The 18,203-nt window shown below is 32.8% G+C and overlaps 3 protein-coding genes across 3 annotated transcripts; all 3 read right to left on the bottom strand.

The window, feature by feature from the left end:
* Nucleotides 1-1,596: 1,596 nt before the first annotated feature.
* Nucleotides 1,597-3,339, bottom strand: HELRODRAFT_169094 (hypothetical protein; the record flags this gene model as incomplete). Its single annotated transcript, XM_009014924.1, has 6 exons — nt 1,597-1,754; nt 1,957-2,060; nt 2,186-2,422; nt 2,641-2,710; nt 2,797-3,048; nt 3,177-3,339. 6 exons carry the CDS (start codon nt 3,337-3,339, stop codon nt 1,597-1,599), a joined length of 984 nt encoding a protein of 327 aa, XP_009013172.1.
* A 512-nt stretch (nt 3,340-3,851) lies between these two features.
* On the bottom strand, nt 3,852-14,215 carry HELRODRAFT_169093 (hypothetical protein; the record flags this gene model as incomplete). Its single annotated transcript, XM_009014923.1, has 20 exons — nt 3,852-4,018; nt 4,490-4,576; nt 5,324-5,416; nt 5,772-5,874; nt 6,291-6,406; nt 6,885-6,917; nt 6,992-7,210; nt 8,184-8,399; nt 8,699-8,840; nt 9,300-9,396; nt 9,918-10,065; nt 10,898-10,899; nt 11,055-11,194; nt 11,876-12,013; nt 12,091-12,172; nt 12,252-12,434; nt 12,561-12,684; nt 12,744-12,912; nt 13,169-13,224; nt 14,209-14,215. 20 exons carry the CDS (start codon nt 14,213-14,215, stop codon nt 3,852-3,854), a joined length of 2,322 nt encoding a protein of 773 aa, XP_009013171.1.
* A 1,682-nt stretch (nt 14,216-15,897) lies between these two features.
* On the bottom strand, nt 15,898-18,203 carry HELRODRAFT_97933 (hypothetical protein). Its single transcript, XM_009014922.1, has 7 exons — nt 18,087-18,203; nt 17,073-17,241; nt 16,890-17,010; nt 16,624-16,806; nt 16,480-16,561; nt 16,242-16,379; nt 15,898-16,112 (listed from the first exon to the last, which is right to left on the bottom strand). Exons 1-7 carry the CDS (start codon nt 18,183-18,185, stop codon nt 15,933-15,935), a joined length of 972 nt encoding a protein of 323 aa, XP_009013170.1. The 5' UTR covers nt 18,186-18,203; the 3' UTR covers nt 15,898-15,932.

Raw genomic sequence — 18,203 nt, 5'->3', positions numbered from 1 at the left:
AGAGTTACTAAACTATTCACTAATAATGGATATAAAAATTCCAAGAGAACGATTTAAGATCAACAGTTAGAAATATCGAAAAACTAAACAGGAAGCTAACTAACGCGCTAACATGCTGCGATTTTCATCAATAATATATATACATATATATATTATTTATATATATTTATATATTTAATAGAAATTATTGTCATTTATTATTGCATATTATTACGATAATTTTTTGTTAAATTTCAGACTATTGAAATTAATGTCTTAAAGATATTTATAAATATAAATAAACAACCAACTACCATGTGAACATGAATTTACCTAAGGTATACATTAGAAACAAATGTGTGAATAAATACTCACACACTCAAACACACACTAACACACACACACACAATGTTATCAACATACAAAGATCTATCGACAGAACTAACTTTGTTGTGTGCATATTATTAGATTTGATTTCGTGACGAGAGTGAATGAATGGAAGAACTTGCCTGCTTGATCAGTAGCACGACAAAATGGGACCGCCATTCATTCGACTCATTCAACAGCTGCTGCTACTACTAACTTCATCGTGACACTGCTTTATGCGTTGTTTTATAAATACGGACAATCATTTTTTTATTAATTTTAGTAAATGTAGTTTTTGTTAATCTTTATTAATCATTATTATATTGCTTCACATATTTTTTGACATTGTAGTTAAACTTTTCTTTAAATTTTGAGCTTGCAATCGAACCCGGTTAAGTAGTGTTAGATATTTTTGAAAATGCGTCAAAAGATTTCAACTGCAGTTTCAGTCTTCCACTTCGGTCTGATGTTATAAAATTTTGTTTTGTAATTATACTACATAACACTTTGTAAAAATATTTTGAGTGATTCAATGGCATTCGGCAAAGACGTAATATAATCAACTATATTTGCTGGTGGAGAGATGAAATTGTTGCAATGATTATCTCAAATTGAAGAGAAAAAATAAAATAAAGTCCCAAATGGAAAAAATGTATTCAAAGTTTCAATTTTATATTATTTGTTGTTCTCTAATTAACAAAAGTTCGAGAAACATTTTATCACTAAGAGGTATAAATCTTGTGAAACCACTTTGCCTTGAACAAATAATTAATAAATTGTTATTATACATGAGAACATTTCCCATTAAAAGCAGAAACAACATAACGGTAAGCTTGGCCTAATCTGAAACGTGCTGACAGTCAATGTGAGAATTCATTAATAAGAATCAATGTGTAAATCTGTTGATGAATGAACGAACGTGTGTGAAACTTCATTGGATTATGCATTGTTCCCAAATAACGAAGTCTTTCTTACCTGCTTACTCGCGTTGATTTTTTTGAATTCTCTTCAATTCTATATTAAGATACGTTCATCGTTCGATGGTTACATTTGTTTGTGTGTGTGTGTGTGTGTGTGCGCGCGCTCGTATGTAACATTGAAAAATATATATTTGTATAAAATGCGTCATTTATCCATGTAGAAATGTTTCGCATAAATGTTAACATGGTTGATAAACACAAAATCTACAAAATAATATATACGTATATTTATTGTGATGTGTGTGTACTCTACGCGTCATGCAACTCGTGACTACAGAGCGTCGTGACATTTTTTCAGCTCAGTGTCGACATTGATTCGATCTTCGCGTAAATTAATAACATTCTTGTTTATCTGAACATTTCTGAGGCAGCCCTTCAGCGCGGCCGAGAGGGATCTTGGTAAGCCTTTCATTCGCTTCTCTGCACCACCTGCATGTGCATGTGGAGTTTGTTTTTCGTTAAAATGTTACAGGTTTGTTTGTTTTTATTTATTATTTTTATAAAGTTGTTGATTGTTGTGAATCATTTTAATAATAATCACCAGTAAAATAAATATAATGTCATAGTTTAAGTCGATACACAACGTCGGTAACTGCGGGCGTTACTCAATCACGAGCGTTTTCAAAATAACCTAAATAGAAAAATCCACTTGAATGGAAGGAGTTGGCGCCTGGTCTCGAATAAGCAACAATCGGTTCATCGAAGTCCAACACCATTTTCATCTGTCTCTCATCTCTGGATTTTCATTTTCATATATATTTTACGTCTGTTTTTAGAGCAAAGTTTTTTAAGGTTTATCACACATACGAGCTCTTTCACTCGTTGAACCTGCTTTGAGTCACAAAAAGCACACGACCAACCTTCTCAATGTAAGTAGATGCCATTGTTGGTCTGAAACATCGGAAGAACTGGTCATCAGGGGCAGGTCATCCGCCCGGTTGCTGCCCAAGTTAAACATCACCACCAGCTTGCTCCTGCGTATTCCAATCAAAATGAAACTTGATGCCGGCGAAAATGATTCGCCCTCAAAAAATATCACACCGTTTGGAGAATCAGTACTAAATTCTATTTGTATGCTGGACAGCTTTCGTTCTTCACTAAATAAAATTAAGTTGCATCATAAAATTAGTATTTTTTTAATTAAATTATTTTTATAAATGTACACTAGTTATTGCCAATTGAGTTGTTTAATTTTCATATACATTTTCAATCGGTTTTCTTGCAGTTTGTACTTTTAATTTATATATAACCTCCAAACCTACAAAGCATCGAAAAAATAAAACCTTACGAATTCAGAGTGTTAAAATCAACTAACTCGTCCATGAGCTTTGAAACGTATTTCAAATAATAAGTCCCGTCAAACCCGACACTACCTCCTGCATCGGCTTAAGGTGGTTAAACATTTTTGGTAATCGGATCTTTTTGAAAAGCTGAATTAAGTGATTTATATAATGACGAACTACAGACTCACAGTTGTTAACGCACGGTCCGTAATGTTGCAATGTGATGTCGACCTGGGAACGACAGGAGAACTGAGCCAGGTGGCATTCAGATGAGTAGGTGAGGCCGTTGCTGGCGCAGACCGCAGACAGAGACGAGACGGAGGACTCGACACAAGAAGCGGGACACACACATTCGATGTTCTGTCCAACTTTTTTGCACTTGCCGCCGTATTTACAGTTCAAATCATTTACACACCTCTTGCCGTTCTTTTTCACGTGGTCTTATAATTAGCACGTCAAACAGATTAAACTAAATTAATAAGTGGATTTTTCCAATGATAATTTTTATTAAAAAATTTTTCGTTAAAATAAAATTTAAACAAAGAAAAAATTTGAATCCTACTCAAACATCCGTAAGAAGCGACGTGTTCTCCATTGGGACATATCTGGCACTGCGGACCTGAGTAGCCAGGCTTGCACAGACACTTGCCTGTGGACTGTTCGCAATCAGTCCTCAGCGACCCAAATGTCGAACAGTTGCATGCTTTTAACATGTTTTTAAGTGGAATCATTTTTAGGCGAGAATTTTTGTTGTTTAGTAAGAAATATTTATTTCAAAAATTTATAATACGTTTACTATTGCTATTTAATCATTTCTTTGCAAGCTTCGTGTAAAATTATTTTAGAACGAGCAATAGTTTTTTTTTCAAGAACTAACAGCATGTTTAATAATTTTTGTTATCCATACATTTCCTTGATAGCTTGCGTTGTGCATTAAATAAAATCAAAACCTTTTGAAAGTTGGTGCAACATAAATCTCTTAAATTTTTACGAATTACTCTGCAATTTCGGGCACGAAATGTTTGCCTAAACTCTGCTTTATAATAAACAGTTACAACAACCAATAACTTATAATAATAAAAATAATAATAGTTAATAGTAATATATATAATAATAGTAACAATAATACCAGTAGTAAATTAGTAAAGTAGACAGTAAAAAGTAAGTGACCATATTTTTGCTGCGATGAGTTTTCTAATGATTTGTAAACAATTAAATAAAAAGAGAAAAAAAAATGTTTGAATTAACGTAAGCAGCCATCTTGGGCGTCGAGAATGCCTGAGAACCCCCAGTAGGTTGGCACGCACCTGTCACACCGGATGCCACCAACACCCGGCTTGCATGAGCACGCGTGGGTCGCAGCCCCACATTGGGCTCCAACCGATCCGAACGTGTTGCACTGGCACTGCTCTGTTATTGTTAGAGTTTTCAGAAATTTATGGTTGGCAATAGAACGGTTGATGTTTCACGACGGAGTAGTTTAACAAACAAGTTGACAGTATTGTTGGACGAAATATTTTTGACAGATTCCAAAGATGAAAATCCAAAGTGTGTTAATAAAATGTTTTAATTTTGAGTAAAATTTTATTGAAATTCATTGAAAATTTTGATCACTACATACACATCAACCGTAATTACGCTTAGTAAAATACGTTAGCTAGAAATATACACTATAGTTTTAGTTAAATTTATGGGGGTAAAAATGTTTTTTGCTTTATAAATTCGATTTGATTTTTACCTATTTTATCAATTGAGTTAGATAAAGTAATATTTAAAACATACAATTATATTATTTTAGTATAGTTACAAAATTGTGGTTGAAATCCAGACAAAAAAGTTGAAGGTTTTATATCCAATTCATTATTTAGCTTTTGGGACAACCATGAAACAAGAAAATGTCTAACTGTATGGACGCCAGCCCATTCCACTTGGGTTCATATTTGACTTTATATTTTCCAATTTTTACATCTATCAAAATGAAAATTTTTTACTGATTTGTTATAAACTTTTAGAAAAGTTTTAGTCTGGAGTCGTCCTATCCTATTCTTCCAGTTTTGCATTTCATTGGATGCAAGAGCAACATTGACGCCATTTGTCTCTTATGCTCCCATGGCAGATGATAAATTAATCGCATGAAAATATGTATTGACGTTAACGCTCAGCGTTGAGTTCAAATATCATACTGAAAGTTAATGATATTTTCTGGGTTGCCTAAACATGATTTTGGTTTACGAATCAGTCATAAATCAACAGTTATAACTTTCGCTCTGTAGAATCTTGGGCTCTTTCCAAAGGGACAAAACGTTTCCTTGAATTACGAACTTCAACTAACGTTAAAATAAATGTTTAAAAAACTTTTTTGCCTATGTTTGATTTCTATATTCTGCTTTTGACTATTCAGTTTTGGTTATAACTCAAATTTGCTCTCATGTCGGAGTAAAAACTGGAATTTTAATTTCATTTTTTATTTGGATGAGTTATAGAGTATCTACCAATTTTAGTTATAAAAAATTTAGATAGTTATAAAAATTGAGAAATTAAATCATTTCTTGTTTTCCTGGTCGGACTGAAAATTTAACGAGACGAGCATAATTTTTTACGAAAAAATTAGACTGGTAAAAAAATTTGTTAGTCAACAATGTGACGTTAATCACGCCAATAATAATATTTTGAAGTGTTTAAATTACATTTTAGTTCAAAGACAGTCAAACTTACTAGGGCATCCTTCTTCATTGGGACCTTGAGATTCAAATCTTCCATCATCAGAACAGCATCCGAACTTGCTCTGCTTGCAATTCAGGTTCTGACCTATCGTATCAGTGTTTCAGCTGTGACTTTATTAACATCCAAATTACTAAGACACAAAAAAGTTGAGATAATAATAATTTGTCCATCCATAGTTGATCAAAGCAATGCATATTTGGTAAACTATCCAAAACTTAAATGTGAAAATTATGACGAGCTTTGTAGACATTTTTTTACGCTAAACATCCTATAAATATTTTTGAAAATAAATATATAATCATGAATTCAAAATCATAATGACTTCATTTTTTTAAATGAAAATTCGCGTCATTGTGTGCGAGCTTTTAATGATAACCCCCGCTTGATCTCAATTAAAGAAGTAACAACAAAATAAATGGAAAGGTATTTTGCTACCCACCACACGGCCCCGCATGTCCAACGTGAACAGTCTTCTTATTCACACAGGAGTACTTTTTCATCTCGCAAACATTTCTGTACGACCTCCCATCTGTCCCGCACACCTGGTCCAATTGTGTTACTTGTTCGTGTAGGATTGCAGTGTAATAAACTGTATTATAATTAGTGGTGCTGTAATAAATTTAATTATAATAAATTATGTTACAATACAACAAATTGAAACAAAAATAATTTAAGCATATAATTATCAGGGCTGAATTTAAAGGGTACTGTACAGAGCCTCCGCTAGAAAGGAGACCTCCACTAAAAAGTGACCTTCGCTAAAAAGGGACCTCCATTAAAAAGAGATCTCCACAAAATGTCCAAATTACTATTGAATTATATTAAAATACTGATTTGAAATAATAATAAATCAAGCAAAAAACTCTTGAGGAAAACTTTTTATAGACCTACACGCTTCGTTGGCCAAGGGCCACCATGCTTTTAAACCCGGCCCTCATTATAATAACTCTGAACTAACTTCATCGGTCACGTGAGATGAACAATTGGCGCAGAAGCACTCGACACCATCTTCACCAACGACGCACTCCGCTCCTGGTTGACAACCAAACTGCTCGCAGTAATTCGTTAAGAGACCTTCAACAGAACGTGTAAATAAGGTAAATGAACTGACATATATGTTCGTGTGTAGTATGTGTGTGTGTGTGGTGTGTGGAGTGTGTGTGTGTGTGTGTGAGAAAGAGAGAGAGAGAGAGAGAGAGAGAGAGAGAGAGAGAGAGAGAGAGAGGTTATCTAACTATATGTGCCTGAGTGCGTAATTTGGTTTGCCTACCAATTCGTTAAACAGATATCCATGAACATTCTTAAAAACAACCACAGAACAGAAAACGGGTGCTTAATTTATGTAAAAAAAAATTAAGTGCATGAACAGGTAAAATGTAACTGAACACATTGGAAACTAAAATAAACATCTACGCGGTGACATAACGTACAAGACTCATGAAAATCCATCGGAGAATCATTTGCTGCAAAATTGTGTTCAATATTTCAAAATAAAGTTTCATTAACATTTGATTATACAAAATTAAGCTAATATGTTATTGTTTGCGCCAACCTAAATCTCTGTAATTGTTTTCAGAATCTTTGCCTAAACGTATCAACATATAGTTATGTAAAGAATTTGATTGATTCAGCAGAGCAAAATTGAAAAAAAAAACTTACTGCACATTCCATATTCAACTAATCTTATCCAATGTTTCGAGAGACACGATCGTCTCTTCATCTCGCAAATGTTGTCGTAAGTTAGGCCGTCGCTACCACAGACCGGCTTCACGATTTTGTCGCACCATTCAGGGCATATGCATTTCGTCAGACCTTTCGGAGTGTTGTAACAATCGGCGTAATAGTCGCATTCCTTTTTCTTGTCGCAGAGGCTGTTTTCTTCCGAATGATCAGCAGTTGAAATAATCAAAAAAATAATAAATGTTCGTTACCTACATTTGTTATCATTATTTGTTATTTACATTAATTTTCTTCATTTGTTATCAACAGGGACCAAACAAAGTTGGATTTTGAAACTAGAGCCTCGTCTGGTCATTTTACATTTCAATAGATGCTGCCTTACTATCATGAGAATAACTTTGGAAAAATATTTAATATATGTAAAAAGGTTTTATATAGATGAAAAATAACTATCCAAGAAATTGAGGTGACCAAACAATGGAATGTATATTAGCATCATAAGCCAATTTTTAAACCCGGACAATAGAGTACTTAAATTTTAAAAAAGTTTGGAAAAAATTCATAATTAAATAAATAATTTTCATTTCAAAACCATTTAGGAAAAAAACCTAAAACTTTATTTGGAAAACTGAACGGATGGTACAATAAAGCAGAAAAAGATGAAGATTTAAAGAAAATATATAAACACATGAAAATTATTTGGCAATGAAAAATAACTTGAGAGATTTAGCATTATAAATGATGACAATGTTATTGAGATTGTACAGTATACAGTACATAGTATTCGTCTAACAAATAACACGCTGTTATATAAATTAGCCAATTTTCCTCTCATAAACTTTCGCGGAGTTTTGAAAAAACAAAAAATTTCAGAACAACCGTGCGGGCACATCAAACAAGTTTGCGTTTTGTTGTTGCCTGGATGTTTGCGATGAAAATTCAATAAAACAGTGAACAACGACAATAATTTTTTTATAATTTCGTTTGTTTTTACTAATTTATCTACATTTTCATCCCAAGTTTTTTCATATTTTCAAAAAATAATTAATAGTCTCATTGATAACATAAAGATTTCTACAGACAAAATTATCTTTTCAAATATAAAAATGATAATTTTTGAAAAAAAACATTTAAATAAAATTGAAAATAATATTAATAATAATAAACAAACCATAGGAACAATTCTCTTTGGAAATAACAACAAGATTTTTGGAGAGCTTGCAGGCATCGAGATCCATAAAGCATTTGTTTACATAAGTTTTGCCGTTGTTTGCACAGACAGGTGAGTAGTTGTTGGGACAGGGATTGAAACATCTGCATACGGGTTGCCGCTTGCTGTCTAACTTGCAGACCTGACTGATTGGACATTTTATTTCTCTGCACGGATCTAGTCATGGTGGTGAAGAAATCAGAGTTTTTATTTTATTTTATTTTAATTTATTTCAAATTAGAAAACATTTTATCCGTTAACAAATTATTTTCTAAAAATTTTATTATAAAATGTACGGCTTTCCGACGCAGTGGACAATTTCAATTTATTTTAAATTCAAAAAAATTATATTTAGAAAACTTAGCCATTGAAAAACCTTTATAGAATTTAATTTATTTTAAAATTTTTCAGTTTGAGAAACTTTATTCTTGAGGAAAATGTTTGGAGAATAGAACTTTGGTATGGAAGACACCGACCGCATTTGCCGTCAAACTTCTTCTTGACGTCCTTCATGTCGCGGCAGGCGGTCCTCTCCATCTCGCACGTGTTCGCGTAGTCGACTCCGTCGCTTCCACAGATCGGCGTGCTCCCCTCACTGTCTCCGTAGTTGTAACACACCTGCAACCGTTGGTGTGGCCGTTATTTGGTGCTGCTGCTGTTGTTGTTGTTTATGTTTTTGTTGTTATAATTGATGATGTTTTTTGTTATTCTAGTTGTTGATGTTGTTTTTACCAGTGTTGTTGGTAGAGTTTTAAGAATGTCGTTGTTGTTGATGTTATTTTAAACCAATTTAGAACAACGTGCTGGCGGTTTCATACAACAAAATATAATTTTTAAATTATGTAAAATGATATAACATTACCTAATTACTTCATTAACTATGCACCATATAAAATTCTATAATAATTTCACTCTTGTTGAATAAGAAGCGCTGAATAGGTTCACAGATTAAACATTTTGCTGGTTTGTGGGGAGACAAATCAAGCAATTTAAAACATTTGAGACATGGATGTTTGTAACTTCAGAAAATGAAAAACATTTGGGACATGAACGTACGCAAGCAAGCAGTGGACCAACCTCGCGACACTGACATCTGGCCGACATGCCGTCGAGGGAGGCCACACATTTCGCTCCGAAACTGCAATTCCTTCCGAGGCACGGATCTCTGATGTCGCTTGGAAAGATGTAACACGCAATATTAAACTTCAAAGCGACCGACCAACAGACAACCACTAACAACGTCTGCGGGTAAAACATTTTTTTAATATTTCTTCTTTAGTATTCAAATGGAGAAAAAATAATGTTGCTTTGTTGGTTCTTGAGTGTGTAATGCACAAGCTTCGGATGAAGGTTGGTTCACTGCTTGTGATACGCGTTCACAAATCGAATTATAGAAAATTAAAAGCTCTCTCTTTTTCTCTCGCTCCCCGATGGATCAATACATCAGACCTCCTCCATTGTTGCTGCTGAAAAAAACAAAATATTTTCAATTGAAAAATCGAATTTAAAATATATTTTCTACAGAAAGGAAATGAAATAATCCAAAATTTTACTTAACAAGAAGTTGAAAGTGTGTTGCTTATTAATAAGACTGAACATAATGAAGAGTCGATGAATAGAAATGATGAAGATGATGATTGCAGGATGATAAAAAACGAACCTAAAAATGAAAATTGCAGCTTCTTCTTTGCATACCTGCTCTTTCCGTTCCATCTCGTGTAAGTGTGATGGAGTGTCGTGTAATGTTGTGACGAAGTTGTGTGGTGATATGCTGTATTGTAGGATTTTGTGTCACATTGTGTTGTGTAAAGTTGTGTTACGTTGTACTGTGGTAAAGTTTTGTCTTATTGTTGGGGTGGGTGTTTTGTGGCGTGTTGTGGCGTGTTGTGGCGTGTTGTGGTTATTATGTCATTGTTTCCTAGTGTTGTGTGGTGTGGTATAATGGAGCGTTAAGAACTGAGCTGTGGTGTGGTTTCTATTAAAACTTGAAAATTATTTTTAGCGAGGAACCTGATCACCTGATGTGGATGATGTTCCTGATGATGATGATGGCGGTGATGGTGACGTTGGTTAATAAGGAAAACAGTTTTGAAGAAATTAATGTAACGATTGATGATAATGTTGGTGAAAATAAAGATGATGATGATGAAAAGGAAAGATGAAGATAATGAGGATGAAGATGATTAAGATGGTTGAAATAGAGCAGCAATACATCCCCCCATATTGTCTTTATTATTAATCATACTGATGGTATTCAAGTTGCAAATTCAATTATGTCCTACAGAATAATTTTTATTATTAGTTTTTCCTATTTAATTTTTCAACAGGAAAATAACTTCTTATGTAATTTTTTTTGTTGGTTCAGCTTTTATTCATGACAAAATTAATCTATTCATTGAGAGTATCTGCCATGAAAGGAGATGATTAAAAATAATATTCTTTTGTTTTTCTTCTGAGTGTAAGTTAAAGTAAGATCGAAACCACTGAATGACAAACGAATCCAAAATATTCAATTTTTTTGAAAAATGAACTTTAATTTATTAACAATTCCAAAAACTTCAAAAAATGAACAAAACATTCAAAACAGCCAATAAAATTTTGTAATTTGAAAATGTTCATTAATGTTTGAAGTTCCCGACAGAAGAGGGATTTATTTAAAATTGAAATAAACCAACCTCTTTCATACCGCATTACAAACAGAGATTGATCAATTTTACTAAAACGTAACTCCCATAGTCAAATTACACTAATTTGTAACTATACTGATAGATTAAAGCCGACACATAAGGAGGAAGAGATAATAATTAAAAAGTTTTTCTTGATCCATCATACTGGCAATAGAGCAGCTTGGTGTATGCCGACCCGATGAGCATGGCATCCTTGTAGAGGACCGCCACTGTTGACGCCGATAGCTCACTGCCATCGTTGCTGTAGATTTCTGTCACTTCACTTTTGTCATTTACACGTAAAACCTAAAAATTGCATTGATTAATTTTTTAAATCCAAATATTTGTCGGCAAGAAGTAAAATAAAATAACTAGGATATCACTGAGATAAGTTTGTATGTGCATATCACTCTGTTCTTAAAATTTTGCATTGTGTATTTTGATAAGCACATATAAATACACATTAATCTACGCTTCATAGACATCATATGCGACACGCGGAGATTTTTTTATATTCAAATCCAGTCACTGCAACAGCAATGCCAAGCGCCTTTACCATTACACTAGCGCGCCGCCCAGAGGCAAACATTTAAGGGAAATGACGGTTTTTAAATCCTAAGAAAATGAAAAGTTATCCACCATAACTGCCGTTGAAATAGTTTTTAAAAACTTAGTTGTAATTTAAAGTTATGCCAAATAAACAAATTAGAATATCAATTAAAAAATTACTTCATAGAAAAAAAAACTATTCTGTACAGTTTCCAAAGCAAAATAATTTATTCAAACCAAAACTTCAAGCCAAGTAATTTATTATCACAACAACACGTGTTGCGGTTAAGCTAAGTATTTGCCAAAAACATTTGGAAAATTATAGAAATCTAATTATTATAAGAAACAACTAAATTGTCATAAAAAATGATTGTCGAAAAAAGGATTCAGAAATTTTAAAAAGACCAATTTTTTGTTCTAAATAATTTAAAAACTAACTTGAGACGGAGATAAATATGCATCCGGATTACGAGAATGAAAGGGAAATTTGAATGGGGATGGATGACACCCGAGTATCAAATCATCATGTTCCGGATGAACACTCAAGTTGTCCACGGAGGTCTTTACTGGGATTGTCTGGCGGGAGGAACGACAAACTCTAAGAACACCATCACAAACTTCCACCATCCACACTTTCATTTTAGCTTACTAACGCGTTCTAAATTTAGTTGATGATCTTTTGCTACGGAGTAAACATTCAACTCATCAGATCCACTTAGCGCAACGACGAGATGGCTATTGGTGGCGTATAATTCAACATTTCAGTTGAGAGTAACAAAATTTTGTATGCATCAAAACAAATGTAGGAACCAACTTCTTCCACATGATGACACCGTTTGGAATGTTTAAGCCTTTGACGACGAGTTCCCCGTGCTCCCCGTTGAAGTAACCGACACTTCCCCATTCCAATCCGAAAAATAATTCGAAGTAGGCATTGAAGAAGAGATAGTTAGTGAAATAAAACTGATCCTCTCCAACCAAATGAATGCTGTTCAACCTGGAATCATTAAATTAAATTTTTTAATTATATTTTTCCTATTTGAACCATTCAACATTAACAGACAAGTTTCATTTAGTAAATCAAATCCATAATTGCAACCATGAATAAGTTGAATAAACTAACACATGGAATGTTTCATCTTTGAATTGTTTAACTCGAACAAGCTTCTTTTCTTCTGGGTGATACCTGAACTTTTCAATGCTTTCCACGCCGTTGTGGTGGTTCACCACATATAAGTACGTCACCCCTGTTCCAGTCATCACCGAATTAATGTCCTCCTACATTTATTGAAATAAATTGTGGCACCTGAAGCTGCATCCGTCCAGAAGGACAACCCGTGTGGGGTGATGGGCAACTGCTGGCCACGTTCATCCACCATCAGAAGGTTCAGAGGTTTCTCGCTGGGTTTGTTGAAATCGAACAAGTATATTCCACCAACCGAATTCTTTCGTCCATCGTTCGACAACTTGAAACCCTGCCGTAACAATTTCATTGGATTAAAATAACTACTGAACATACATACCGACATCTTTACATCTTTTACATACATACTGACACCCTGTACATTCACACATAACAACAAACTTTTCCATAATTTTGTTTATTTTTAATAAACAAATGACTAAACTCATCAAATCAACAATCCATTTCTGCTAAACTGTAAAAAATAATATTAATAAACTTCGCCAAGAAATAGGTTCAAAACAATTAAATGAAATGAATTTTCTCACGGACGATACGAATGCCTTCCCACCAGGTAGCAACTTTATGTCTTCTGAGCCGAACTCTTCGAGTAAAAATTAAATTAACACATTAATTATATTTTTTAAACTGCAATGTTTGAATTGTTATGTGCGTGCGTTGATGCATGTGCAGATGGGCAGAATGAATAAAAACGACTGAAGGAGGGAGAGAGAAAGAAACAGAAAAGATGGATGGAGAGAGAGAGAGAAAGAGAGAGAGGGAGGAACAATTAAAACGAAAAGCTTAGAATTCAAACCTATTCCGTCAACAGTTCTGCATGTACCACTTGAATGATTGTACGTTTCACTAAAGATCCTCAGATATTATCTGAAATTTTCAATAAAATAATTAATTATAACACAAACTATTTTAATTGTTCTATGTTCTAGTTTTAAGATATTAACATCAATAAATGTGTACAGACTATGGTCATGATCAGTTTGTATTTGAAAGCAGGTCTTGCTGAATCTAAATCAAATTAATAAGACATTTTGCCGAGCCATTATGACAACTTTTTACATAATTTTTTGTTATGTTTATGGCTAGAATTTCATTCTTGACTGGTTTTACACAGCGATATTATTTTATTTATTTATTTATTTCTTCAAAGACCCAAAAAGTAAACAGGAAGATACTTGTAATAGTGCCTTAACTAAAAATTCTCAAAAATATTTCGATGAGAAAACTAAAATGACCAATTTTTAGCAAGACACATGGCATAGTTACACAAATATATATATAAATTTTTGGCTAGAATTTCATTCTCGACTGTTTTTACACAGCGATTCTATTGTAGTTGTAGGCATAGTTACACAAATATATTTATAAATTTTTGGCTAGAATTTCATTCTTGACTGTTTTTACGCAGCGATTCTATTGTAGAATAATACTCTAGAAACCTGGGGTGGGCAAACTTTTTGCTGTGAGGGCCGCATTGAAAATTATTTTACCTTTGGAGGGCCGCATAAATATATATAAGAAGGTCTTCTCTTGGTTATCTGTCTGTTCTTCTTATAACGTTTCTAACCTTTCATTTTTCATTCGTCTTTTTTAATTACGTGCACAGCCTCGCGGCCGCATAAAGTGGCTTGGCGGGCCGCATGCGGACCGTAGTTTGCCCACTCCTGCTATAAACGTTTTTTTTTATCGACGAGGAGTGTGGTTCTCAATTGCTGAATTGTTTCTTATTTTTTAATCGTGAAGAAAGATTCCATTTACATTGAATGAAGAATATTTTTCAAGATAATTTTTCTTTGCACGCACATACCATACTCTCACAGACAAGCGCAAACATACACACTAATTTATGACTTGTGTTGATTCGAATGTATTGTTTAAAACTTTTGGTTATAATCATTAGTAAACCTAGTAAATAATTTCCGTTCGTAACATTGAGTTATGCTTGTTGAGTTGCATGCAGCTTCATATTTTCATGTTTACAACTTTCTGTAGGTAGATGTTTGCTAAGTTATAGCTTTGTTATAATATACAATGCATGCCACCATTTGTACACCAGTGTTGATAAAATAACATTTGCTATTATGTACGAAGAACAAATGCTGTGTATAATATTCGTTACCTGACTAAGTTAAGTACGTATGTTATTTTACTATGAGTGTGTCAAAATCTTATTGCATTGTTATGACAAATATGTATAACTTATTTATATAAATAAATAAACATAAAACATTTCTCACTATAAAACACTTAATTTAATTAATGCCCAAAAATAATTTTAAATTTAGAAAATTTTCTCATTAAAAGTATATCTACAATAAATAATTTATTATTTTTAATTTTAATAGAACATACTTCTTACCAAAGAGATACTATCCTGAACAACAGAAAACTTGAAATGAGTACCAGAATCGTTGATTTAATTAATCCCATATTGGATTAATAAGCAGAAGCATTCAAATCTTATTTCAACCAAACATATAAATTCTCTCGCACTAATAAAAGTTGAAAGAGCTGGCTTATTCATTCACCATGCTTCATTTTAACATGCGTACGTTGTTGTAAACATTGCTGTAATATTCATGACTGTCGTGTAGATAGACTGCGCTGTCTAAAACTTAGTCTCCACGCAGGTAAACAGCTTTAATCTCTTCGCTGAATCCTACCTTGTAACTTTTTAATTCATTTAAGAAGATGTTTAATGTTGTTTTCAAAACATTTATTACATATTTTCGCGATCCTTTTTTGTTTATAAATATTAAACATTTAAAATATGCTCTTGGTTGAAAAATAAAGTAGTCAGATTATGCGCACTAATCTTATCGATGAAATGTTTCAAATAACAAAACTTTGTTTTCTTTCAATAAATTAGATTGAAATGTTTATTTCAAACTGTATTTCATTTTTGGACGTCGAAAGATACAAATCAGATAATATTCTAAAAATTCGTTATTAAGTTCTAGTTCCGAAAACCAACATTCAAAAACCAACCAACTGGTAGGCAACTGTCGCATTTGAACACCTAGAAAAAAATTTGTTGACAGCAGATAACCATTTCTGCGGGCAGTCGACATTCTGATGACAAATAAAGATGCTGTTAAGTGGCTGTTTTGAAGAAACCATCCATAGACTCAAATTTTAGTCATTTTATTATTATCTAAAAACAATTTTAATGTCATTGTAGCGCACTTTGTATAATGCAGTCTGAAGCCAATGTTTATTTGATCATACAGCTTGCAGGCTATAATTCAACGAAATATAAATTTTAAATAAATTTATGTTCAGCAGGCAATTTCAGAAAGACTTTTTGTTACGATCGAGTTTGCAGTACAACATGTCCGTGTAGATAGTGCCAATGAGCATGCCATCCTCGTACAGCACGCCCACACTCGACCCGGAAACCTCTGACCCGTCGTTACTGTATATTTCAGACAACTCCGTCGTTTCATCTTCTTTATACTTCAAACGCAAAATCTTAAAAATTGATAGTTTACAATTTGCAAACCGTAATTATTTGACAAATTTATAAATAAAATGGCTATTTTTTAATATTATATTCGAAGTTTGTATTTGGATGCATAAAAATGAAAAGTAGAAAAGTACCTGTGAAGGAGCTTTAAAGGCATCTGGATCTGCGGAATGTTTGACCACTCTATAAATGGAAGGATGGCATCCCAGAATCAAATCCCCATTGTTGGGATCTAAACTCAGGTTATCAAGTCCAGAGCCAACATCAATAGACTGAAAAATTGTAGCTATCAATTATTTTTCATTCTGTTTATTTGTAGTATGGTAATGCAACTAAAACATAGCAAACTTTAAATTTAGAAAAAAAAATTACTTTATTAAGCGTCAAAAAATGATCATTTCCAATGGAATACAAATTCAATTTTTCAGAAGTTATCATTCCAACTGCGAGAAAACTATATTATATATAATACACTGTAAGACAAAATTTTTATTGGTCTAAAAATCTTTAATTTACTTTTTCCATTTGATTATACCATTAGGGAAATTCAATCCCTTCAAGACGAGCTCCGCCTTTGCTCCGTCGAAAAATCCAACACTTCCCCATTTTAATCCAAGCAAAAACTCCACAGCGTTGTTGAAATAGTAGGAGTTTGTGAAATAAAACTGATCCTCATTAATCATGTATAATCCGTTTAACCTCCGTTTAATTTGTAAACATTTTATAAATTTCATATTCGTACTTATATTCGTATAAAATTTAATTAGAAAATTAAAGCTAACAAAATAAAATTCTTATCTCGAAACTGTTTCACTCGAACCAGTTTTAACTCCGGAAGAAATTGAAACTTTTCCACACTTTCCATTCCAGCGTAATGATTTACGACGTACAAATATGTAATGCCTGGATGAAATCGAGAGGTAGTATTATTAATAAGGAAAGATCTTTCAAGCATATTTAACCACCTGATTTTTTGTCAACCCAGATATCCATGCCATGTGGAGTCAATGGTATTTCTCTACTATTTTCATCCAAAACTTCAAGCTTCAGAACTTTTTCGTGAGGTTTTTTAAAATCAAACAAAAATATTCGTCCCACAGAATTCTTTTTGCCTTCGCCAAAAAGTTGAAGACCCTTAGTGTAAAAAAGAAACAACTTGATTTCTTTTTGAAAAAATATATTTTGTTTTAATATAGGCATTTCTCAATCAAGATCAGTAATGAAGCGCTCGTGCAGTTGATAATATGAATTATGATATTATATGTGTATAGTAGAGCGTGTATGGTTGATGGCGTTCCTACGTTTAGGCGTGGCAGATTAAAAAATAGTGGTAAAAACTAAAAATAAATTAATTTGATTTCCATGTTGGTTTTGGAGTTTGAAAATATCTTCTCTGAAATTAACTTACTTAAATGATTTGTTAAGTAATAATTAGTTTAAATAATTGAACTTAGAATCGAGAGTAACAAAATTAAATTAAAAAAAATTAATGCTATAATCAAAAAATTAAGCAATATAGCGGGAAAATGAAGATATCGTATCTTCCTACAGTTAAGTCGGAGGTAGAATTACGTGTTATTTCATTTCGAAGATTTGTGGTAAACAAATTTCTGATGAAATAAAGGAAAGTTGGTGAACTCTACAATCACCAACGTGAAAAAATCGTAAAAATGATAAAGTTAATATATGTAAAGAAAAATTGTTGTCCTAAAAAATAGACGAGGTTTAAGTCAATGGACGAAAGTAGGAAGTTGATACGACAAATCTTGATGAAGTACATGATGATGAGGTTGTAGATCATGACTGATAAACGTAGATGACGATGATGTAAAATTTTGTAAATAAAACTTGATAATATATGCAATTCCCAACATTTCTAACGTCAAAATATTTATCTATTGTAATAGATTTACATTTAACTATATTAAGAGCTTAAATGATATTTGATAAAATATTTTTAGTTTGAAATAAAATCCAACCGATGAAACGAATGCCTTTCCATTTAGCAAGACTTTTATATCTTCGGAACCAAATTCTGCATTAGTTATTGAAAAACTTTTCAAACGTCGAACATACATAATATTGTTATAAGCGTT

Source organism: Helobdella robusta (assembly GCF_000326865.2).
Source record: "Helobdella robusta unplaced genomic scaffold HELROscaffold_14, whole genome shotgun sequence".
In the NCBI taxonomy this organism is placed as follows: domain Eukaryota; kingdom Metazoa; phylum Annelida; class Clitellata; order Rhynchobdellida; family Glossiphoniidae; genus Helobdella; species Helobdella robusta.
Note: the sequence above shows the minus strand (reverse complement) of the source record. Positions and strands in the feature narration are given on the sequence as shown.

Excerpts from the sequence above, each read along its gene's own strand:
- HELRODRAFT_97933 (XM_009014922.1), bottom strand. The coding sequence starts at position 18,185 with ATGTATGTTCGACGTTTGAAAAGTTTTTCAATAACTAATGCAGAATTT. Across the intron at positions 17,011-17,072 it reads CTGGGTTGACAAAAAATCAG|GCATTACATATTTGTACGTC; the intron begins GTGGTTAAATAT and ends GATTTCATCCAG. Across the intron at positions 16,380-16,479 it reads ATTTTTTGACGCTTAATAAA|TCTATTGATGTTGGCTCTGG; the intron begins GTAATTTTTTTT and ends ACAATTTTTCAG.